Source organism: Rhinatrema bivittatum, chromosome 9 (assembly GCF_901001135.1).
Source record: "Rhinatrema bivittatum chromosome 9, aRhiBiv1.1, whole genome shotgun sequence".
NCBI lineage: Eukaryota > Metazoa > Chordata > Amphibia > Gymnophiona > Rhinatrematidae > Rhinatrema > Rhinatrema bivittatum.
This window is the reverse complement of record NC_042623.1, coordinates 184,313,204-184,330,885: the sequence shown is the minus strand read 5'-3', so window position 1 is coordinate 184,330,885 and position 17,682 is coordinate 184,313,204. Positions and strand designations below refer to the sequence as shown.

General features: G+C 50.8%; 1 protein-coding gene across 1 annotated transcript in view; it reads right to left on the bottom strand.

The window, feature by feature from the left end:
- Nucleotides 1-1,173: 1,173 nt before the first annotated feature.
- The window catches only part of LOC115099452 (intestinal-type alkaline phosphatase-like), a 31,355-nt gene continuing 14,846 nt past the window's right edge, over nt 1,174-17,682 (bottom strand). The window contains 8 exon segments of the mRNA XM_029617110.1: nt 1,174-1,621; nt 4,085-4,201; nt 5,938-5,998; nt 6,000-6,067; nt 6,070-6,129; nt 6,953-7,087; nt 9,646-9,715; nt 11,953-12,087. Coding sequence (XP_029472970.1) covers nt 1,326-1,621; nt 4,085-4,201; nt 5,938-5,998; nt 6,000-6,067; nt 6,070-6,129; nt 6,953-7,087; nt 9,646-9,715; nt 11,953-12,087 — 942 coding nt within the window. The 3' untranslated portion in view covers nt 1,174-1,325.

The following is a 17,682-nucleotide window of genomic DNA, read 5'->3' as shown; positions in this document are numbered from 1 at the left end:
CGGTGGGGCATTGGTTTGTGCACAGTGGTTCATTGGTTTGTGCACCGGTGGTTCATTGGTTTGTGCACAGTGGTTCATTAGTTTGTGCACCGGTGGTTCATTGGTTTGTTCACAGTGGTTCATTGGTTTGTGCACCGGTGGTTCATTGGTTTGTTCACAGTGGTTCATTGGTTTATGCACAGTAGTTTATTGGTTTGTGCACCGGTGGTTCATTGGTTTGTGCACTGGTGGTTCATTGGTTTGTGCACAGTGGTTCATTGGTTTGTGCACTGGTGGTTCATTGGTTTGTGCACAGTGGTTCATTGGTTTGTGCACCGGTGGTTCATTGGTTTGTGCACAGTGGCTCATTGGTTTGTGCACCGGTGGTTCATTGGTTTGCGCACCGGTGGTTCATTTGTTTGTGCACTGGTGGTTCATTGGTTTGTGCACAGTAGTTTATTGGTTTGTGCACCGGTGGTTCATTGGTTTGTGCACAGTGGTTCATTGGTTTGTGCACTGGTGGTTCATTGGTTTGTGCACAGTGGTTCATTGGTTTGTGCACTGGTGGTTCATTGGTTTGTGCACAGTGGTTCATTGGTTTGCGCACCAGTGTGTGTTGGGGGGGGGGGGCAGTGCCGTTCTTTGGTTACCTGGAAGCTTAATGCTTTGTTCAATGTGAGTTTCCCTCATGCAGAGGGTGATGCACCTTTTCTGTTGCAGTGGGCAGGTCCTGAAGCCACTCGCCTGGGGGGGGGGGGGGGGGGGGGGAGGGGAAGTCACAGTTCCTTCCGCAGCACGGCTGCCGTCGGGCAGACGATGAGGCGGCGCTCCCGGCGGAGGGGACAGTGTTAACCGGAGCTGCCTTCATTTTCCTATGAAATTTCACCTACACACGTGTGAGCACCGGAGAACAGGTAGGACAGAGGTCAGACATTTTGGGGGGGGGGGGGAACCAGGGCCATAGGTGCTTTGCACCTTAGGCAGCAAGTTTGGGCCCTGGTTCCCCCCCCCCCCCCAATGTCTGACCTCCATCCTACCTGTTCTCCAGTGCTCACACCCATAACCCGGTGTCCTCTGCTTCCCCTCCTCCCCCCCCCCCCCCCCAACCCATTCATCTCTGTCTTTCGAGCGGCCTGGCTGCGTGCACGACCGAGGTATCAGACTGCAGGGTTCACCATATTCATTTATTGCTTTGCCGTTCTCCATTGTTTTTGATAATTTGGGGAGGAAAGAGAATACTGTCATTTACGGGGCAGCGTATCGGCAACGTGAACGAAGTGCGCGCTCTTATCACGTGAGACCGTAGGGCCACTTTCTGCCAGACCCCCCCCCGTGACCGCGCTGCACTACCAGCGGCCGGGCTGAGCTCGCGCCCCGAGCGGCAGGAAAGCAACCCAGAGAGCGGGCAGGATGAGAGGGGGCGCGGGAGGATGCACGGCCGCCCCCGCGTTTGCGTACGGCGGGCAGTCCCCGTCCGGCTCCAGGCAGGCCGCGTACGCTATGACGTGGGCAATGTAGCTCTGCTCGCGTGTGCCGTGGAAGAGATGCGCCATCGGCCCCCTGGCCATGATGCTCACGTCCTCGCCGCCGTGCGTCTCCGAGGCCAGCGGCACCGCGCTCTGCTGCTTGTAGCGTTCATCCTCTAGCAGAGGGAAAAAGGAGCCAGGTAGGGACAGTGCACAAAAACTCTGCAATACAAACCCACGGCTACCCCCTCCTCTACCAGATAAAGGTCCAGCAATGCGCCAGGTACCGTACACAAAGTCCAGGGGGCCAAGGGCCTTCGACAGTGCTCTATTTAGATTCCAGCCCTGCAGAACAGATTCTCAGAGGTGGGCGAACAGGCGGCGACGAGATGGGCCACTGGGGAGGGCAGCCCTGGATTTGTCAGTGGGCAGCCATTACGTTCAGGCCTGGAGTAGGCAAACATTTAGGCGCAGCAGGCCGGCTAAGATTCGCTACTTTCCAGCTCTTCCGAAGCTCTTTCGGTACAGAACAGCCCTCTGCTGCCCTGTAACAGGCTCTTACAGCAGGGCTGGTGGCGAAAGCACCAACAATGCCTTGGGTAGTAAAAATCTTAGATCTGTCCCTGGGAGGGGGAGGGGGGGGGGGGCGGGGGCGGGGAATCAGGAGTGGGGGGCGTGAAGGAGAGAACCTGGGAGAGAGATGCCACCAGCACTAGAGAGAGAGAGAGAGAGAGAGACAGAGGGAGCCTGTGTGAGAGGCAGTACTGAGAGAGGGGTCAAACTCTGGGAGTGGAGATAGAGTGGAAGGGATTGAGCCTGGAGGGGACGAGAGAGATACTGGCAGATGGAGGAGATGGGACCTGAGAGGGCAAAGTGAAAGGAGACTGGCCAGGGGAGTAGGGAGAGAGAGGGTGGAAGGGACACTCTTACAGTGAACTTCTAAGGAAATTCTGCTCAAAATATTTAAAACTCTGCATCTTTAAGGAATAACTTTTTTTCTGTATTACATTTTAAATTAATGAAAGACTGTCATGTATATTGTGTTATTTTGACTCAGTATAAAGTATCCAGAATTTTGCAGAATTTTACATTTTTTTGCACAGAATTCCCCCAGGAGTACCCATTGCAGCTGGACTGGAAGGTGGAACGGCCGCTGACGGTAACGATTAAACAGCTTTGGAAATTGTCCTCCCTATATATTCGGTTTAGATCAACGTTTTATACGTTATGAAGGATCTCATTATTTCTTTTATTATGGCATGCAAGAATTAAAGAGAAGCTGAAAGGCTGGGAGCCCCTGCAGTACGGCATTAACACTGCTCACAAGTTTCAAGCACCCAGTGCAAAGTTTAAATCACTGAATCCTGAACACAAGCCTTGTGCGCAGCCTTTTCCTCGACTCTTTAATAGCATGCATCGCTATTCTCCGAGATCTCTTCTAGAATTATAAGGTGGAGGCACATTTCACACCATTCACACTGGAGGGCGAGATCGGAGGCAGTTTTTACCCCCAGGCTTGGCTGCAGTTCCTCCCATGAAAGCACGCTCGGGTTTCTGCTCCAGAACGTGCTGAGAGTATAAAGAAGCCACAGACACATCTGCACCTGCAGTTTGTATATCTTCATGGAAAATAAGATGCACAGAACTGAAAATGCAATCCCTGCATGTGCTTCCTTCCGGGAACACCACCGCTGCACGTGGCCAGAAATCCACGCACTGAGGAACATAAGCGCAGTCTTTAACCTTCACAGAGGCAGCGCAGCATCCAGACGGCCAGATTACCTGAGTACATTGCTATTTACATGTGGAAATAGTTTTGAAACATAACCTGTGATGGTTAAATAGCTTTAGGCATCCCTACAATTATACATATATATATATATAACCTGCGATGATTACAGTATCCTCCAGTGGAAAAGTCCCTGCAAGCAATGATTCTCCCCCGAGCTAAGACATCATCAGACAAAAGGGAAGTCTTGTCCGGTGAGGTCAGAATCTGAGCGACTCACGCTAATACCACCACTGCTTACCATTTCTATAGCGCTACTCGAGATGCACAGTGCTGCACAAATAGCAGAAAAAAAAGACTTTCCCTGCTCACAGTTAGAGCTTACAGTCTAATCAAGACACTCAGCTCCAGACAATGGTTTAAATTAGTTAATGAGGCTGAAGGCAACCCAACAGGCTTAAGACTTAAAAGCAGCCTCAGAAAGGTGGGTCTTTAGGTGGGATTTAGACATGGCGTGAGAGGGAGCAGGGCGCACCAGCCCAGGACGTCTCTTCCAAGCACACGGCGCAACCAGGTGGAAAGCACGGAGTCGGGAACTGGCGATAGAGGAGAAGGGCACAGATAGGAGTCACTTACCCAATGAGCAGAGTGCACGAGGAGGGGTGTAGAGAGAGGTAAGAGAGGAGAGGTGGTGGGGAATCACAGAGTGAAGGCATTTGTAGGTGAGGAAGAGGAGCGTGGGGATGGATACAGTTTCATTATGCAGAAACTCAATGTGTAAACTAATAAAACAACAGAGTCGCTTGTATTTATTCATTAAACCTCCCTCCAGTCTGGCTGAATTCTTGGCAATGGAAGCTATTTAGTATTTATGGAGAACTCCAGAGTTGGCCATGAGACAGTGTCTTACCAATATCTGTGTTTGTGATGTCTGGCCGAGTCCCGTTTTGGATGGCAAACCCAGGGCCATTGCCATAGAGTATGCTGGTGTAGGGCTTCCCGTCCTGGGCATTCTTTGGCGCTAGTCCTAAAGCATGAGGAGAAGGACAGCATTACGGTAATCCTCTCCACCACACTTTCACCCAAAAGCCCTCACCCACATTCCCTTCCATGCACCATCCTGCCTTCATTCAAACCCCTTAACCCACACGCTGCCGTGCACCACTCGTGCCTTTACCCAAATCCGCACACCCATACCCCCTTCCAAGCATCACCTTAGCCACCCCACCTTCAACTAAATCCGCTCACCCACACGTTACCCGCATCCATGAACCTCCTCACCACGCCGTCTTAACTTAAAACCTCTCATCCAGACCCCTTTTCCATGCACACCCTAACCACACCACATGCACTGGTGCAATCACATCCTTCCCAGGTACATTTCATGGTGGCCTACAAGCCTTGCTAGAACCGTGTTGCATCCTCTTCGACATGTATACCAATGGCATTTCTTACCTGCTAATCAGGGCTTTCAGATAGACCAGATCATGGGTTGCCCTCTCTCACATTAGGTGGCAACAGACCAAAACTCTAGAAGAGACCTCTTTCCCATAGAAAAAGCATTTCTTCGTCTTCCTCAGTTATGATACATTTTTCATCTTGGGGAATGTAACTAACACCCTCTTTTGGCTATATACGTTCAACAGTTTACAAATGAGATAAAAGTTTCGTTCTATTTACAGTTAACCAAACTTCTCCCCCACTTCCCAGGGCAAGCTCTCTGAGCTATTCTGGGAGAATTCTGAGGAGCTTCATTAGCCGGTAGGAGAATCTCCTTTCTTGGATGTTTCACTGAGAAAAGTTCAGACTATACAGGACCTGCCATAGCGGTAACACGTGAAGATCAGAAACTAAGTCTTCCACTATTGTATTGCCCTCCAAGAACTCCAAGCAAAACAAATGAAGAATTTAACCAATTTACTAAGCAAATTAGCACTGGACACATCATACCTCTTGATACTAGGAGATTTTAACTGGCATTATAGGAACCCAACACACAGCGCAGCCTCTAACTTCCTATCCTCAGCCCAAGCATTTGGCCTGCAACAAATGACCTTTGGATCTACCTACAGATGTCAACACACCCCATTGACTTACTACTCGCCTTCAACAATGTGGATCCGTCCACAAGCTCAAAACCAACCCAAAGATCTGGTCGGATCACTCCAGGAGCAATACTTGAGGTCATCCAAAAAAGACACTATCATAAAAACAATCACAAAAAACCAAAAGGAAAATCAAAGCTATCCAATTTAATGAAATTCTAAGTGCTGAGCTAAATACTTTCCAAGAAGAGCCAGTCGATAAATTAGAGCACCACTGAAACAAAGTTAGTACCACTGCAAACTAAAACAATTCATCCTAATCCGCTTCACCATGGTTTACAGAAAATATAAGAATCTGCGGAAAGCAGGAAACAAAATGGAGGAGAGAGGATAGAATGGGCAATAAACACTGCAAATGAAACAAAAGCCTGACACCCCCCCCCCCCCCCCCCCCCCCCAGCAAAGAACTATTCCAGCAGCTGGCTCGCTAGGGCTTTCATTTATTATTAACTGTCAACAGATGTCTCATCTCCATCTACCGGGAAGTAAAGGACTCCGTTTTATTCTGTCTCCATCTAAGAGAGGGAAGGACAACCAATGGTCTGGGCTATAGTCAGTGAATGGTTTAATAGCTCTGTGCAGGCTCTAATATCTGGGCTTCAGCTTCTTCCAGTATTTTATTCAGGAAATCTCTGAAGGCAGGACATTACTGTTTTACCAAGGATACTGTTGCCCCGAGGTGTGCTTCCTCCGAAGCTGAAGACGTGCGAGTGGTCAGCGGGTCACCACTGTCAGAGTGTCCGTCTCCTGGGTCAGCTCGCTGGCACGTTTCACCGCCTGGTCAACATGACAGTCTCCGTCAGAGCTAGCTTAGCTTTCCCTTCATGGTGTCCATGGTCAATACGGCCTCGTACAAAATCACACACAAAAATATAATGGTGAGATAGAACAAAGGCAGGATAAAACAGAACCTCCATGGCTAACTTGTAAAGGTTAAACTTTCTCCATGGCTGCCGAAGTTGCTCTACGGATTCCCCTAATGCTGGTTAAAGATGTCATGCTCCAAGCACGGTCCTCACCGTACACCAACCCCAAGATGGAACACACCACTGGCAGGGGCGCTTCATCCAACCCCTTGAAACCCATATGAACATTGAGTAGGACTTCTCAGCACGTCTTCCCAGCGCCTTGAGACTGGGCTACTTCTTGGGCGGGCCTTGCCCTCAGAGTGGTTGGAGACAACCATGAGTAGGAAACACACTGATGGTGGGGGGAGGGTGGAAGAAGAGTGAGGAAAGAAATGATTTAGGAGAAGAGTATGGTGATGTGAGGGTAATGAGGGGACAGTGATGAGAGAATGACAAAGGGGAGCTGGAGTGATGGTCACCCACATCCCTTCCCCTTCCTCCAGCCTGCTCAGTCTCTTGAATGAGAGGGTTGCATGAATATTTGTACTAGTTGTAACAGGGGGATAAGGCAATGGCACTGAATGCTAAGAAGGGTAGTCCAAAAAACAAAAACGGAAGACGGTCGAGTAACCACAGAATTGGAAAAAAAAACGAAACTTGACCGCTGCCTTGGAAAACAGATACTGTTCAATAATAATAAATTAGCTATTTTCCAAGGCAACGGTCTAGTTTTGTTTCTTTTCCAATGATAAAAAGGGTTGCAGTTTGGGTAGGGAAGTGATTGGCAGTGAGTGAGGGGAACCTAAGGAGCACACACTGACTTATCTTCGACAAAGAGGAAAAATCCATTTGGGTTTCTGCGGAGCATCTTAATAGCTTTCTCCATCATCTCAACGATGGACGGGTCCAGTGAAGCATTGCGCGTCAACTCGTATTTCATATCCTTGGGCTCAAAAAGACCTAGAGAGAACATTAACAGCAATACTTAATGCTAAGAACCACTCTGACCTGTAGGGGGGCCCAGGATCTCCCCAGTTCACTTTGCCATGCTAAGGAACCCAACTGAAAGCAAACCACATTTCCTTTTAAGAAGAATCATTCTGTAATGCTTTCTTTTTCCAGTTATTAAAAAAACCTAAAACATCAGATTTAATAGGGTGATAATGTTGGGTATTTTTCCACTGGGAGTTGCCCATGTTCTACCTATGATGCAAACACAATTAAATTAAGGCAGAGTTTTTAGGTTTTTTTAATAACTTGAAAGGGCTCCTCCAGGCTTTTTCTATTACAATATGGTGGGGACTTTACACCTTTTGTAATTGAGATGGGTTTTTTTTTTTCTTCAAAAGAAAGAAGAGTACAGAGTTGGCAACTGATGCACAGTTGAAAATGTTAGGTCTCCAGAATAAATTCGCTACTCTCACTGCCTCAATAACTTGTCATTTGCTCTCTTCTCCTACCACTTCCAGAGAAGGACCCACCACTTTCCTACCAATCCTAGATAAACATTCTTTCTCGTACCACTCTCAGAGACAGACCCGTCACTCACCTACCACTCCCAGAGACAGACCCGTCACTCACCTACCCCGTCACTCGCCTACCACTCCCAGAGACAAACCCATCACTCGCCTACCACTCCCAGAGACAGACCCGTCACTCGCCTACCACTCCCAGAGACAGACCCACCACCCTCTTACCAATCTCAGAGACAGACCCAACATTTTACTACCACTCCCAGAGACAGACCCGTCACTCACCTACCACTCCCAGAGACAGACCCACCACCCTCTTACCAATCTCAGAGACAGACCCAACATTTTACTACCACTCCCAGAGACAGACCCGTCACTCACCTACCACTCCCAGAGACAGACCCACCACCCTCTTACCAATCTCAGAGACAGACCCAACATTTTACTACCACTCCCAGAGACAGACCCGTCACTCACCTACCACTCCCAGAGACAGACCCACCACCCTCTTACCAATCTCAGAGACAGACCCAACATTTTACTACCACTCCCAGAGACAGACCCGTCACTCACCTACCACTCCCAGACAGACCCGTCACTCACCTACCACTCCCAGAGACAGACCCACCACCCTCTTACCAATCTCAGAGACAGACCCAACATTTTACTACCACTCCCAGAGAGATACCTACATCTCTCCTACCACTTCCAGACAGACCTATTCTCACTCCTACCACTCCCAGAGGCACACCCACCTCTCTTCTCCCAGTCCCAGAGACAGACCCACCTCTCTCCTACCATTCCCAGAAACAAACAATCTTCTCCTACTGCTCTGACCCACCTCTTCTCCCAGTCCCAGAGATCTACTCTCTCTCTTCCCAGTCCCAGAGACAGATCCACCTACCACACCAAGAGAAACTTTCTCTCCTACCGCTCCCAGAGACACCTACTTTCTCTCCTGCCACTTTCAGAAGCAGGCCCACCTCTCCTCCAAATTCCAGACAGACCCACCTTCTCTCCTCCCAATCACCTTTTCCACCCCAAATCCCAGAGACAAGACCATTTCTCTCCCCTCCCAATCTCAGAAACAGACCCACCTCTCCTACCACTTTGAGACAGACCCACTCTCTCTCCTACCACTCCCAGAGACAGACCTACTCTTTCTGCTACTACTTCACCTTCTTTCCTCCCAGTCCCAGAGACAGACCCATTCTCTCTCCCCTCCCAGTCCCAGAGACAGACCCACTCTCTCTCCTCCCAGTTCCAGATATAGACCCACTCTCTCTCCTCCCAGTCCCAGATATAGACCCACTCTCTCTCCTCCCAGTCCCAGAGACAGACCCACTCTCTCTCCCCTCCCAGTCCCAGAGACAGACCCACTCTCTCTCCTCCCAGTCCCAGAGACAGACCCATTCTCTCTCCCCTCCCAGTCCCAGAGACAGACCCACTCTCTCTCCTCCCAGTCCCAGATATAGACCCATTCTCTCTCCTCCCAGTCCCAGATATAGACCCACTCTCTCTCCTCCCAGTCCCAGAGACAGACCCATTCTCTCTCCCCTCCCAGTCCCAGAGACAGACCCACTCTCTCTCCTCCCAGTCCCAGATATAGACCCACTCTCTCTCCTCCCAGTCCCAGAGACAGACCCATTCTCTCTCCCCTCCCAGTCCCAGAGACAGACCCACTCTCTCTCCTCCCAGTCCCAGAGACAGACCCATTCTCTCTCCCCTCCCAGTCCCAGAGACAGACCCACTCTCTCTCCTCCCAGTCCCAGAGACAGACCCACTCTCTCTCCTCCCAGTTCCAGATATAGACCTACCTCTCTCTTCCCGCTCCCAGAGACAGATCTACTGTCTTTCCTATTTCTCGAGACAGACCTGCTCTCTCTCCCATCAGTCCCAGAGGCAGACCCACCTCTCTCTTCCCAGTCCCAATGTCAGACCAACTTTCTTTCTTACCGCTCCCAAGGACAGACCTAGAGCTCATGTATAACTCTAAGAGACAAGCCCAGCCTTTTCTACTTTTGTGTAAGAAGAAATGTACTTTACCCATTAAATAACTGGTGCTATTCTCATTAACTGCATCAAAGTCTCTTTTGTTCCACACATATTTTGCGCCCTGTAAATAAAGCAGAGAGTTAATGACCCAGTTATAAAGCACGAGAGGTAAGGCAGGTAAGACAGGTCCAATCCGAGGCGGGGGAGTTACTATTTATTTCGTAACCGGGGATGGCCCTCACCCTCTTGATGAGAACAATAAAAGAAAAATCCAATACCTGCTCTTAAGCAGGAGATAACAAGGAGCTGTGAGCACAAGTCAGCTTATGCTGATCACTAATTCTGAGTCCAAGGGGTGCAGGTTTAAAACCGACCGGCAGCAGGGACTGGGGAGCAACCAGTGGAAGGAGTCCAGCCGCCAGGCATTGGGCCTTCAGGAGGGAGATGGCGCATGTGATTCTGCAGGCAGCACTGCGGCTCCCAGCGCAGTCTGGACAAATACGGAGCTCCTGGGCTCCTACGTCCCCTGCTTTGAGTAGCTAAAGGGAAGAGACCCCACTTCTTAGAGGTACAGGATATTCAGAGCTAAGAGGCCACTGGACAGCAGGAAAGGCAAGCCTGCTTTACTCTCGCACCAACACTGCATAGCAGGAAATGCGGGGCTCCTTTACTCTCACTGTAACTGGCAATACAGTCACTATCACATGTTCTCTTACCTTCAATATGAAATCCATTCTCCGTATCAGAGCCTGGTGCAGTGTGTGTGCACACCTCAGAGGCAGGGAGCTTCTCTCTCTCATGCACACCATCCCCAGTGCAGTGTGTGCACACCTCAGAGGCAGGGAGCTTCTCTCTCTCATGCACACCATCCCCAGTGCAGTATGTGTGCACACCTCAGAGGCAGGGAGCTTCTCTCTCACATGCACACCCATTCCCAGTGGAGTGTGTGTGCACACCTCAGAGGCAGGGAGCTTCTCTCTCACATGCACACCATCCCCAGTGCAGTGTGTGTGCACACCTCAGAGGCAGGGAGCTTCTCTCTCACATGCACACCATCCCCAGTGCAGTGTGTGTGCACACCTCAGAGGCAGGGAGCTTCTCTCTCACATGCACACCATCCCCAGTGCAGTGTGTGTGCACACCTCAGAGGCAGGGAGCTTCTCTCTCACATGCACACCATTCCCAGTATCAGAGCCAGGCCAGTGTCTGTACATCTCAGAGGCAGGGAGCTTCTCTCTCACATGCACACCATCCCCAGTGCAGTGTGTGTGCACACCTCAGAGGCAGGGAGCTTCTCCCTCACATGCACACCATTCCCAGTGCAGTGTGTGTGCACACCTCAGAGGCAGGGAGCTTCTCTCTCACATGCACACCATTCCCAGTGCAGTGTGTGTGTGCACACCTCAGAGGCAGGGAGCTTCTCTCTCACATGCACACCATCCCCAGTGCAGTGTGTGTGCACACCTCAGAGGCAGGGAGCTTCTCTCTCTCACATGCACACCCATTCCCAGTGCAGTGTGTGTGTGCACACCTCAGAGGCAGGGAGCTTCTCTCTCTCACATGCACACCCATTCCCAGTGCAGTGTGTGTGCACACCTCAGAGGCAGGGAGCTTCTCTCTCACATGCACACCCATTCCCAGTGCAGTGTGTGTGCACACCTCAGAGGCAGGGAGCTTCTCTCTCACATGCACACCCATTCTCCAGTGCAGTGTGTGTGCACACCTCAGAGGCAGGGAGCTTCTCTCTCTCACATGCACACCCATTCCCAGGTGCAGTGTGTGTGCACACCTCAGAGGCAGGGAGCTTCTCTCTCTCCTGCACACCATCCCCAGTGCAGTGTGTATGCACACCTCAGAGGCAGGGAGCTTCTCTCTCACATGCACACCATCCCCAGTGCAGTGTGTGTGCACACCTCAGAGGCAGGGAGCTTCTCTCTCAAATGCACACCATCCCCAGTGCAGTGTGTGCACACCTCAGAGGCAGGGAGCTTCTCTCTCAAATGCACACCATCCCCAGTGCAGTGTGTGTGCACACCTCAGGCAGGGAGCTTCTCTCTCTCATGCACACCATTCCCAGTATCTGAGCCCAGTGCAGTGTCTGCACACCTCAGAGGCAGGGAGCTTCTCTCTCACATGCACACCATCCCCAGTATCAGAGGCTGGTGCAGTGTCTGCACACCTCAGAGGCAGGGAGCTTCTCTCTCACATGCACACCATCCCCAGTATCAGAGGCTGGTGCAGTGAGTATCCTCACTCCTCAAGCGCAGGTTTCACACAATAGAAGAGAGCCTGGTATATCAGAGTATTTCATGCATTGCTGTCCTGTTCTGCTTTACCAACAGGAAAGACGGTCTGTACCTGACGAGCACTCAGCCACAGGTGAATGAGATTCCTTCCATCCTTTCTCAGCCCGCTCTGTGCTGAATCTGTTGGGTACTCAGGGTCTGGGGTCCCCTCGGGGGTCATATACATCCTTCCTCCTCCCAGGATCACCTGCCAGCGGGAGAAAGGTTTTCTCGTATTCAGAAGGCATGGCCACTGGGTGACTGCAAGGCGTCGGTGCTGGGAATGAGGCTGCACAGGATCGTACTGATGATCAGGTGACAATTAGGAGAAGCGGTGCTAGCTGCTACCGTCAGGGAACGTGCCTGATGCCCAAGGATGGCAGTACCATTACCACCTCAGCAGAGAGAGTTATCATCCTTTCATTTCCGTGCTGTTACTTCTGGAGCTACGGTCATTGTTCCAGACTGCCTAGGACCCCACCGCACACAGGGGGCCGAGGTAATAAGATCTGCAGAAAAACAGGCGCTCATTATGAGCGCGGGTTTTTAATCGCCACGCGCGGCTGCTTCCACGTGATGTAAAAAAAGTAAAATAAATTATGCAAATGACTTGCCCGCAGAAATCCACGCATGTTCGGAAAAATGCAAGTTACCTAAGGCTGGGACAGGGCCTATGTAATAAGGGGCCGCGTCCGTGCTTAAAACCCGCGCCGATAAACCGCGCCTAAAAGTGAGCAAGCGAGCGGGACTCCCTGTTAAGTGAAAGTCTGACCCTGGAAAGTAATTTTTAATATTTCCAATAACTGTGCCGCAGAAAACATGGCAGATATTTTCCTGGGTGATAATTCACAACAATCTTGCCGCTCTTCCGGCCGTGTCGATCTGTCCGCCCAGCGAAGCGCCTACCTCGGAAGCCGTGTAAAGCCGGCCACACTGAAGCCAAGATAGGCACTCAGCTTGGCGCTTATCAGGCCACTCGTGCTCTAGGGCGCCCAAGAAAGGCGCCTAGCGTACCTTGCTGTTTGGGCGCTCAGCTAGGCGCTTAGTTGCTCGCATATCTGCACGATCGGGCACCCAGAAAGGCGCCTAGCTCAGCACCCGAGCAGCAACGGTAGCTGGGTGCCTTTCTGGGTGCCTGACAGCGCATACAATCGCGACCCAGTAAAGCGCCTCGCCTTTCTGGATGCCTAGCTACTGTTGTTGCTCAGGCGCTTACTTGGTCACGAATCTATATGTTCCAATGCCCAGAAAAGAGCCTAGCTAAGCTGGCCACTCGGACGCCGACACTTAACTCGTGCCTTCACCATGGTGGTAAAAAAAAAAACAAAACATTAAAAAACCTGCACTAGCATTAGCGCGGCTCCCTGCATTGCCTATGATTAGCTAATTATCTCCTTTGCAAGCCGTTAGCATGCATTCGCGCAGGAAAAACCATGGGTCTGTGAGCTTGTTTGTATGCGCTTTTTTCCCCGCGCACAAAACTCTTATTACACCCCCGTGTAGGGCTTTGCGCAGGAAAACGCGTGTACAAACATGCATGCCTGTGCGCACAAACCCGCGACAGCTTCGGCGCACCTTATTACATCGGCCCCACAGTGAGCGTCTACATGTAGCAGAGAGACAGAAAAACCGGCAGAGAGAGCCAAGGACCAGACGAGAGCGTGCACCACTATCCCCAGGAGACAGAGGCAAACGGAGCCCCCAGGCAGAGCGCGAGCGCAAGGTTTATACCTCATCCCCAAGTCAACCAAACAGGCTGACCCCACTTCTGGTTTGGCTCTGCTGTATGCTGGGATTTGTACTTCTCATTATTCCATTGATTTCCCCTGCTGGCTTCAGCCTGTACTTTCACGTCGGGCCTAGTTTTAGGGGTTTGTTTTTTTACTGTCTGCTATTTTGCTGGGAATTTTAAGTATTTCCTGTTATTTAGGTTAAGCTTTTAGAACATTTCATTTCATCTAATGTTTTCCTATGAATCCTGTTGCTTCTTAATGTTCTGGAGCTTGGGATTTCTTTGTAAAATCAGCTCAAGCTGCTCAGACGTGGGAAGCCTGAGTGCGTGTGTAGCACGGCCATCTAGACCCGCAGCTTAGCATAAAAACTAGCGAAGACCCCCTCCCCCCATACACATACACAGATAACAGGGGGGGGTGTCGGGGGGGGGGGGGGAGGTATCCAGCTATCCTGTGGGCCCATAGCTACGAGCCTGCATGTGAATCCTCAATGCAAACTCCCCTTGCAGAGCTTTCTGAGAAAACATGAGGCCAGCTGGCTCCACAGGCTCTTCCATTCCTCAATCGACTTCCCAGCCGAAATGGAACTGTCCAGAGCAGGGCACAACAATAAAGTGTCCCAAACATTAAAAACTACAAATAACAATAACAGGTGCCATATACCACGCGCGAGTACTGGAAAATGAAATTCCACCACATTACCCGGCAGCTCTACCTCCCCCTCGTTTGCAAACACCCTTCAGCACCCCCCCCCCCCCGTCCCCACACATCTGCACCCTAGCCCCCTCCTCATATGCTCACACCCGCAGCCCAACTCTCCCCCCCCCCACATCCACACCCCAGACCCCTCCCAAGCACACTCTCTCTAGACCCCTCCCCACACTCACACCTACACCCTAACCCTCTTCCCAAACGCACACATCACCCTCCAGGTCCCCTCCCACACGCCAGCCCCTCCCCTCTTGCTCACATCTGCACCCCAGCCCTCCTCCTCCTCCTCCTCACAGGTGCACACCCACCTTCCAGCCTCCATCTACACCCCAGCCCCCTCCTACATGCTCACACACACACACTTTCCAGGCTGCCTCCCCACACCCACACCCCTCTCCGCCCCCCCCCCCCCCACTCACACCCACCCGCCATGCCCCCTTCCCACAAGCTCCTACCCTCACCCAGCTCTGCTCTTTGTGGCAGAGCTAAAAGTGATTCAACCCTTAGAGGGAAAGCACAATTTTCATCCAACAATTTTATTTCAATAATTGATTAATTACCTGGGTAAAACAGTTAGAAAATTACCTGAACAGACACCAACAGATAGATCCACACTCACACATCACTGCACAGCCCAACTCACCCTCACCTCACTGACCTCCAACCCCCAACACTCGAGCACACCGCCACAAAATATTATGCATACAGAGACACCATGAAAGAGCTATAAGGGACGCTATTCACATAGTCCATGCAGCTGTACAGACCCTGCTACCTCATGGGATACCACATGGCTTTATTCTCAAAGTATGATGGACCCATTGACCTTTCAGTGACTTTTTCTGCAGGCAAAAATCAGACATAAGGAACCCATGGAGATAGGAAAGCCCAGGCTACAAGTGCTGAACTCCTGTCCTCAATCTTGCTGACAGCACGCATGCTATGTGGAGTGCAGGAGACCTGAAGAGTGGAGGATGATGTGAGTGAAGAGTGCAGGAGGAGATCTGGAGAGTGGAGGATGATGTGGAGTGTGAGTGCAGGAAACCTGGAGAGCGGCGGGTGATGTGGAGTGAGAGTGCAGGAGATCTGGAGAGTGGAGGATGATGTGGAGTGTGAGTGCAGGAGGAGATCTGGAGAGTGGAGGATGGTGTGGAGTGTGCGTGCAGGAGGAGATCTGGAGAGTGGAGGATGGTGTGGAGTGTGCGTGCAGGAGGAGATCTGGAGAGCGGAGGGTGATGTGGAGTGAGAGTGCAGGAGATCTGGAGAGTGGAGGGTGATGTGGAGTGAGAGTGCAGGAGATCTGGAGAGTGGAGGATGATGTGGAGTGTGAGTGCAGGAGATCTGGAGAGTGGAGGATGATGTGAGTGAAGAGTGCAGGAGGAGATCTGGAGAGTGGAGGATGATGTGGAGTGTGAGTGCAGGAAACCTGGAGAGTGGAGGGTGATGTGGAGTGTGAGTACAGGAGGAGATCTGGAGAGTGGAGGATGATGTGGAGTGTGAGTGCAGGAGGAGATCTGGAGAGTGGAGGATGGTGTGGAGTGTGCGTGCAGGAGGAGATCTGGAGAGTGGAGGAAGGTGTGGAGTGTGCGTGCAGGAGGAGATCTGGAGAGTGGAGGGTGGTGTGGTGTGTGGACTGCAGAAGGCCTGGGGAATGCTGGATGTGTGGGAGCAGCATTCAGCTGCATTTCTGTGTGGGAGGCTGCGGCTCCCCTTTTGAGGCGGTTACATCGGCTTCCAATTAAATCCCACCGTTGAGTTTTGAGAGAGGTTTCTTCCCAGCACTAATCTAACCGGTCGAGTTGCAATCGCCCCTTTTAGATTGTCAGCAGTGGATGCTGCAGCTGCCCTCGCTGAAGGCTTTCCCTCCTATCAGAGTGCAGAATTGGGTTTCCTCTTCAGTAGTGGCAAGGAATCAGAGAAGAGAAAGAACTGAAATGTTATAGGAAATTAAAGCCCTGGCTGATGATTTCTGGATGCAGGAGGATGGTGGGTAAGGTAACTGGAGGAGCAGACATTGTTTTGGTTGATGATAGCTGATGCTTCAGCTTGTGCTGATGTTTGTGTGGTAGAACTATGGTTTAGTTTTTATGTGTTGTAACTTGATGTTTTAATTTTGTACGTTATTTTGGGTGATATATTGAAATCTTTAAAGTGATTAACGTGTATTTTTAGATAAAGAAAAAAAGAATTACGTTTTACAGGGATCCATTTACTCTATGGCTGGCTGCAAGATTTTATCAGTGCTTTTATGACAAAAGGCAACTCATTCCAGGGCATGGTGCCTTTTGTGAAGTCCACTGCACACCAGAAGCAAGATTTTACTCTTTCGCTGGCCTCTGCCACCCCCCCCCCCCCCCCCCCCCCCCCCCCTCTAAATTCACCCCTAGCCAGGAGCTCTCCTTTTGAAGTTGTAGCCTCCTGGGGTTGTGGAGTTTTGTTCTCTGAAGCCTATTGGGATGTCCACAGCTGTCACAGACACTGAGGTATAACGTGAATCAACCAGAGACTCCAGAAACAAATAATCATTCTTATGTAGAGACTGAGCTCTCCACTAGATGGCCCTAGTTCCCAACCCAACCAGTCTCCAGAAACAAATAGACATTCTTATGTAGAGACTGAGCTGTCCACTAGATGGCCCTAGTTCCCAACCCAACCAGTCTCCAGAAACAAATAGACATTCTTATGTAGAGACTGAGCTGTCCACTAGATGGCCCTAGTTCCCAGCCCAACCAGTCTCCAGAAACAAATAGACATTCTTATGTAAAGACTGAGCTCTCCACTAGATGGCCCTAGTTCCCAACCCAACCAGTCTCCAGAAACAGACATTCTTATGTAGAGACCGAGCTCTCCACTAGATGGCCCTAGTTCCCAGCCCAACCAGTCTCCAGAAACAAATAGACATTCTTATGTAGAGACTGAGCTCTTCACTAGATGGTCCTAGTTCCCAGCCCAACCAGTCTCCAGAAACAAATAGACATTCTTATGTAGAGACTGAGCTCTCCACTAGATGGCCCTAGTTCCCAGCCCAACCAGTCTCCAGAAACAAATAGACATTCTTATGTAGAGACTGAGCTCTCCACTAGATGGCCCTAGTTCCCAACCCAACCAGTCTCCAGAAACAGACATTCTTATGTAGAGACCGAGCTCTCCACTAGATGGCCCTAGTTCCCAGCCCAACCAGTCTCCAGAAACAAATAGACATTCTTATGTAGAGACTGAGCTCTCCACTAGATGGTCCTAGTTCCCAGCCCAACCAGTCTCCAGAAACAAATAGACATTCTTATGTAGAGACTGAGCTCTCCACTAGATGGCCCTAGTTCCCAGCCCAACCAGTCTCCAGAAACAAATAGACATTCTTA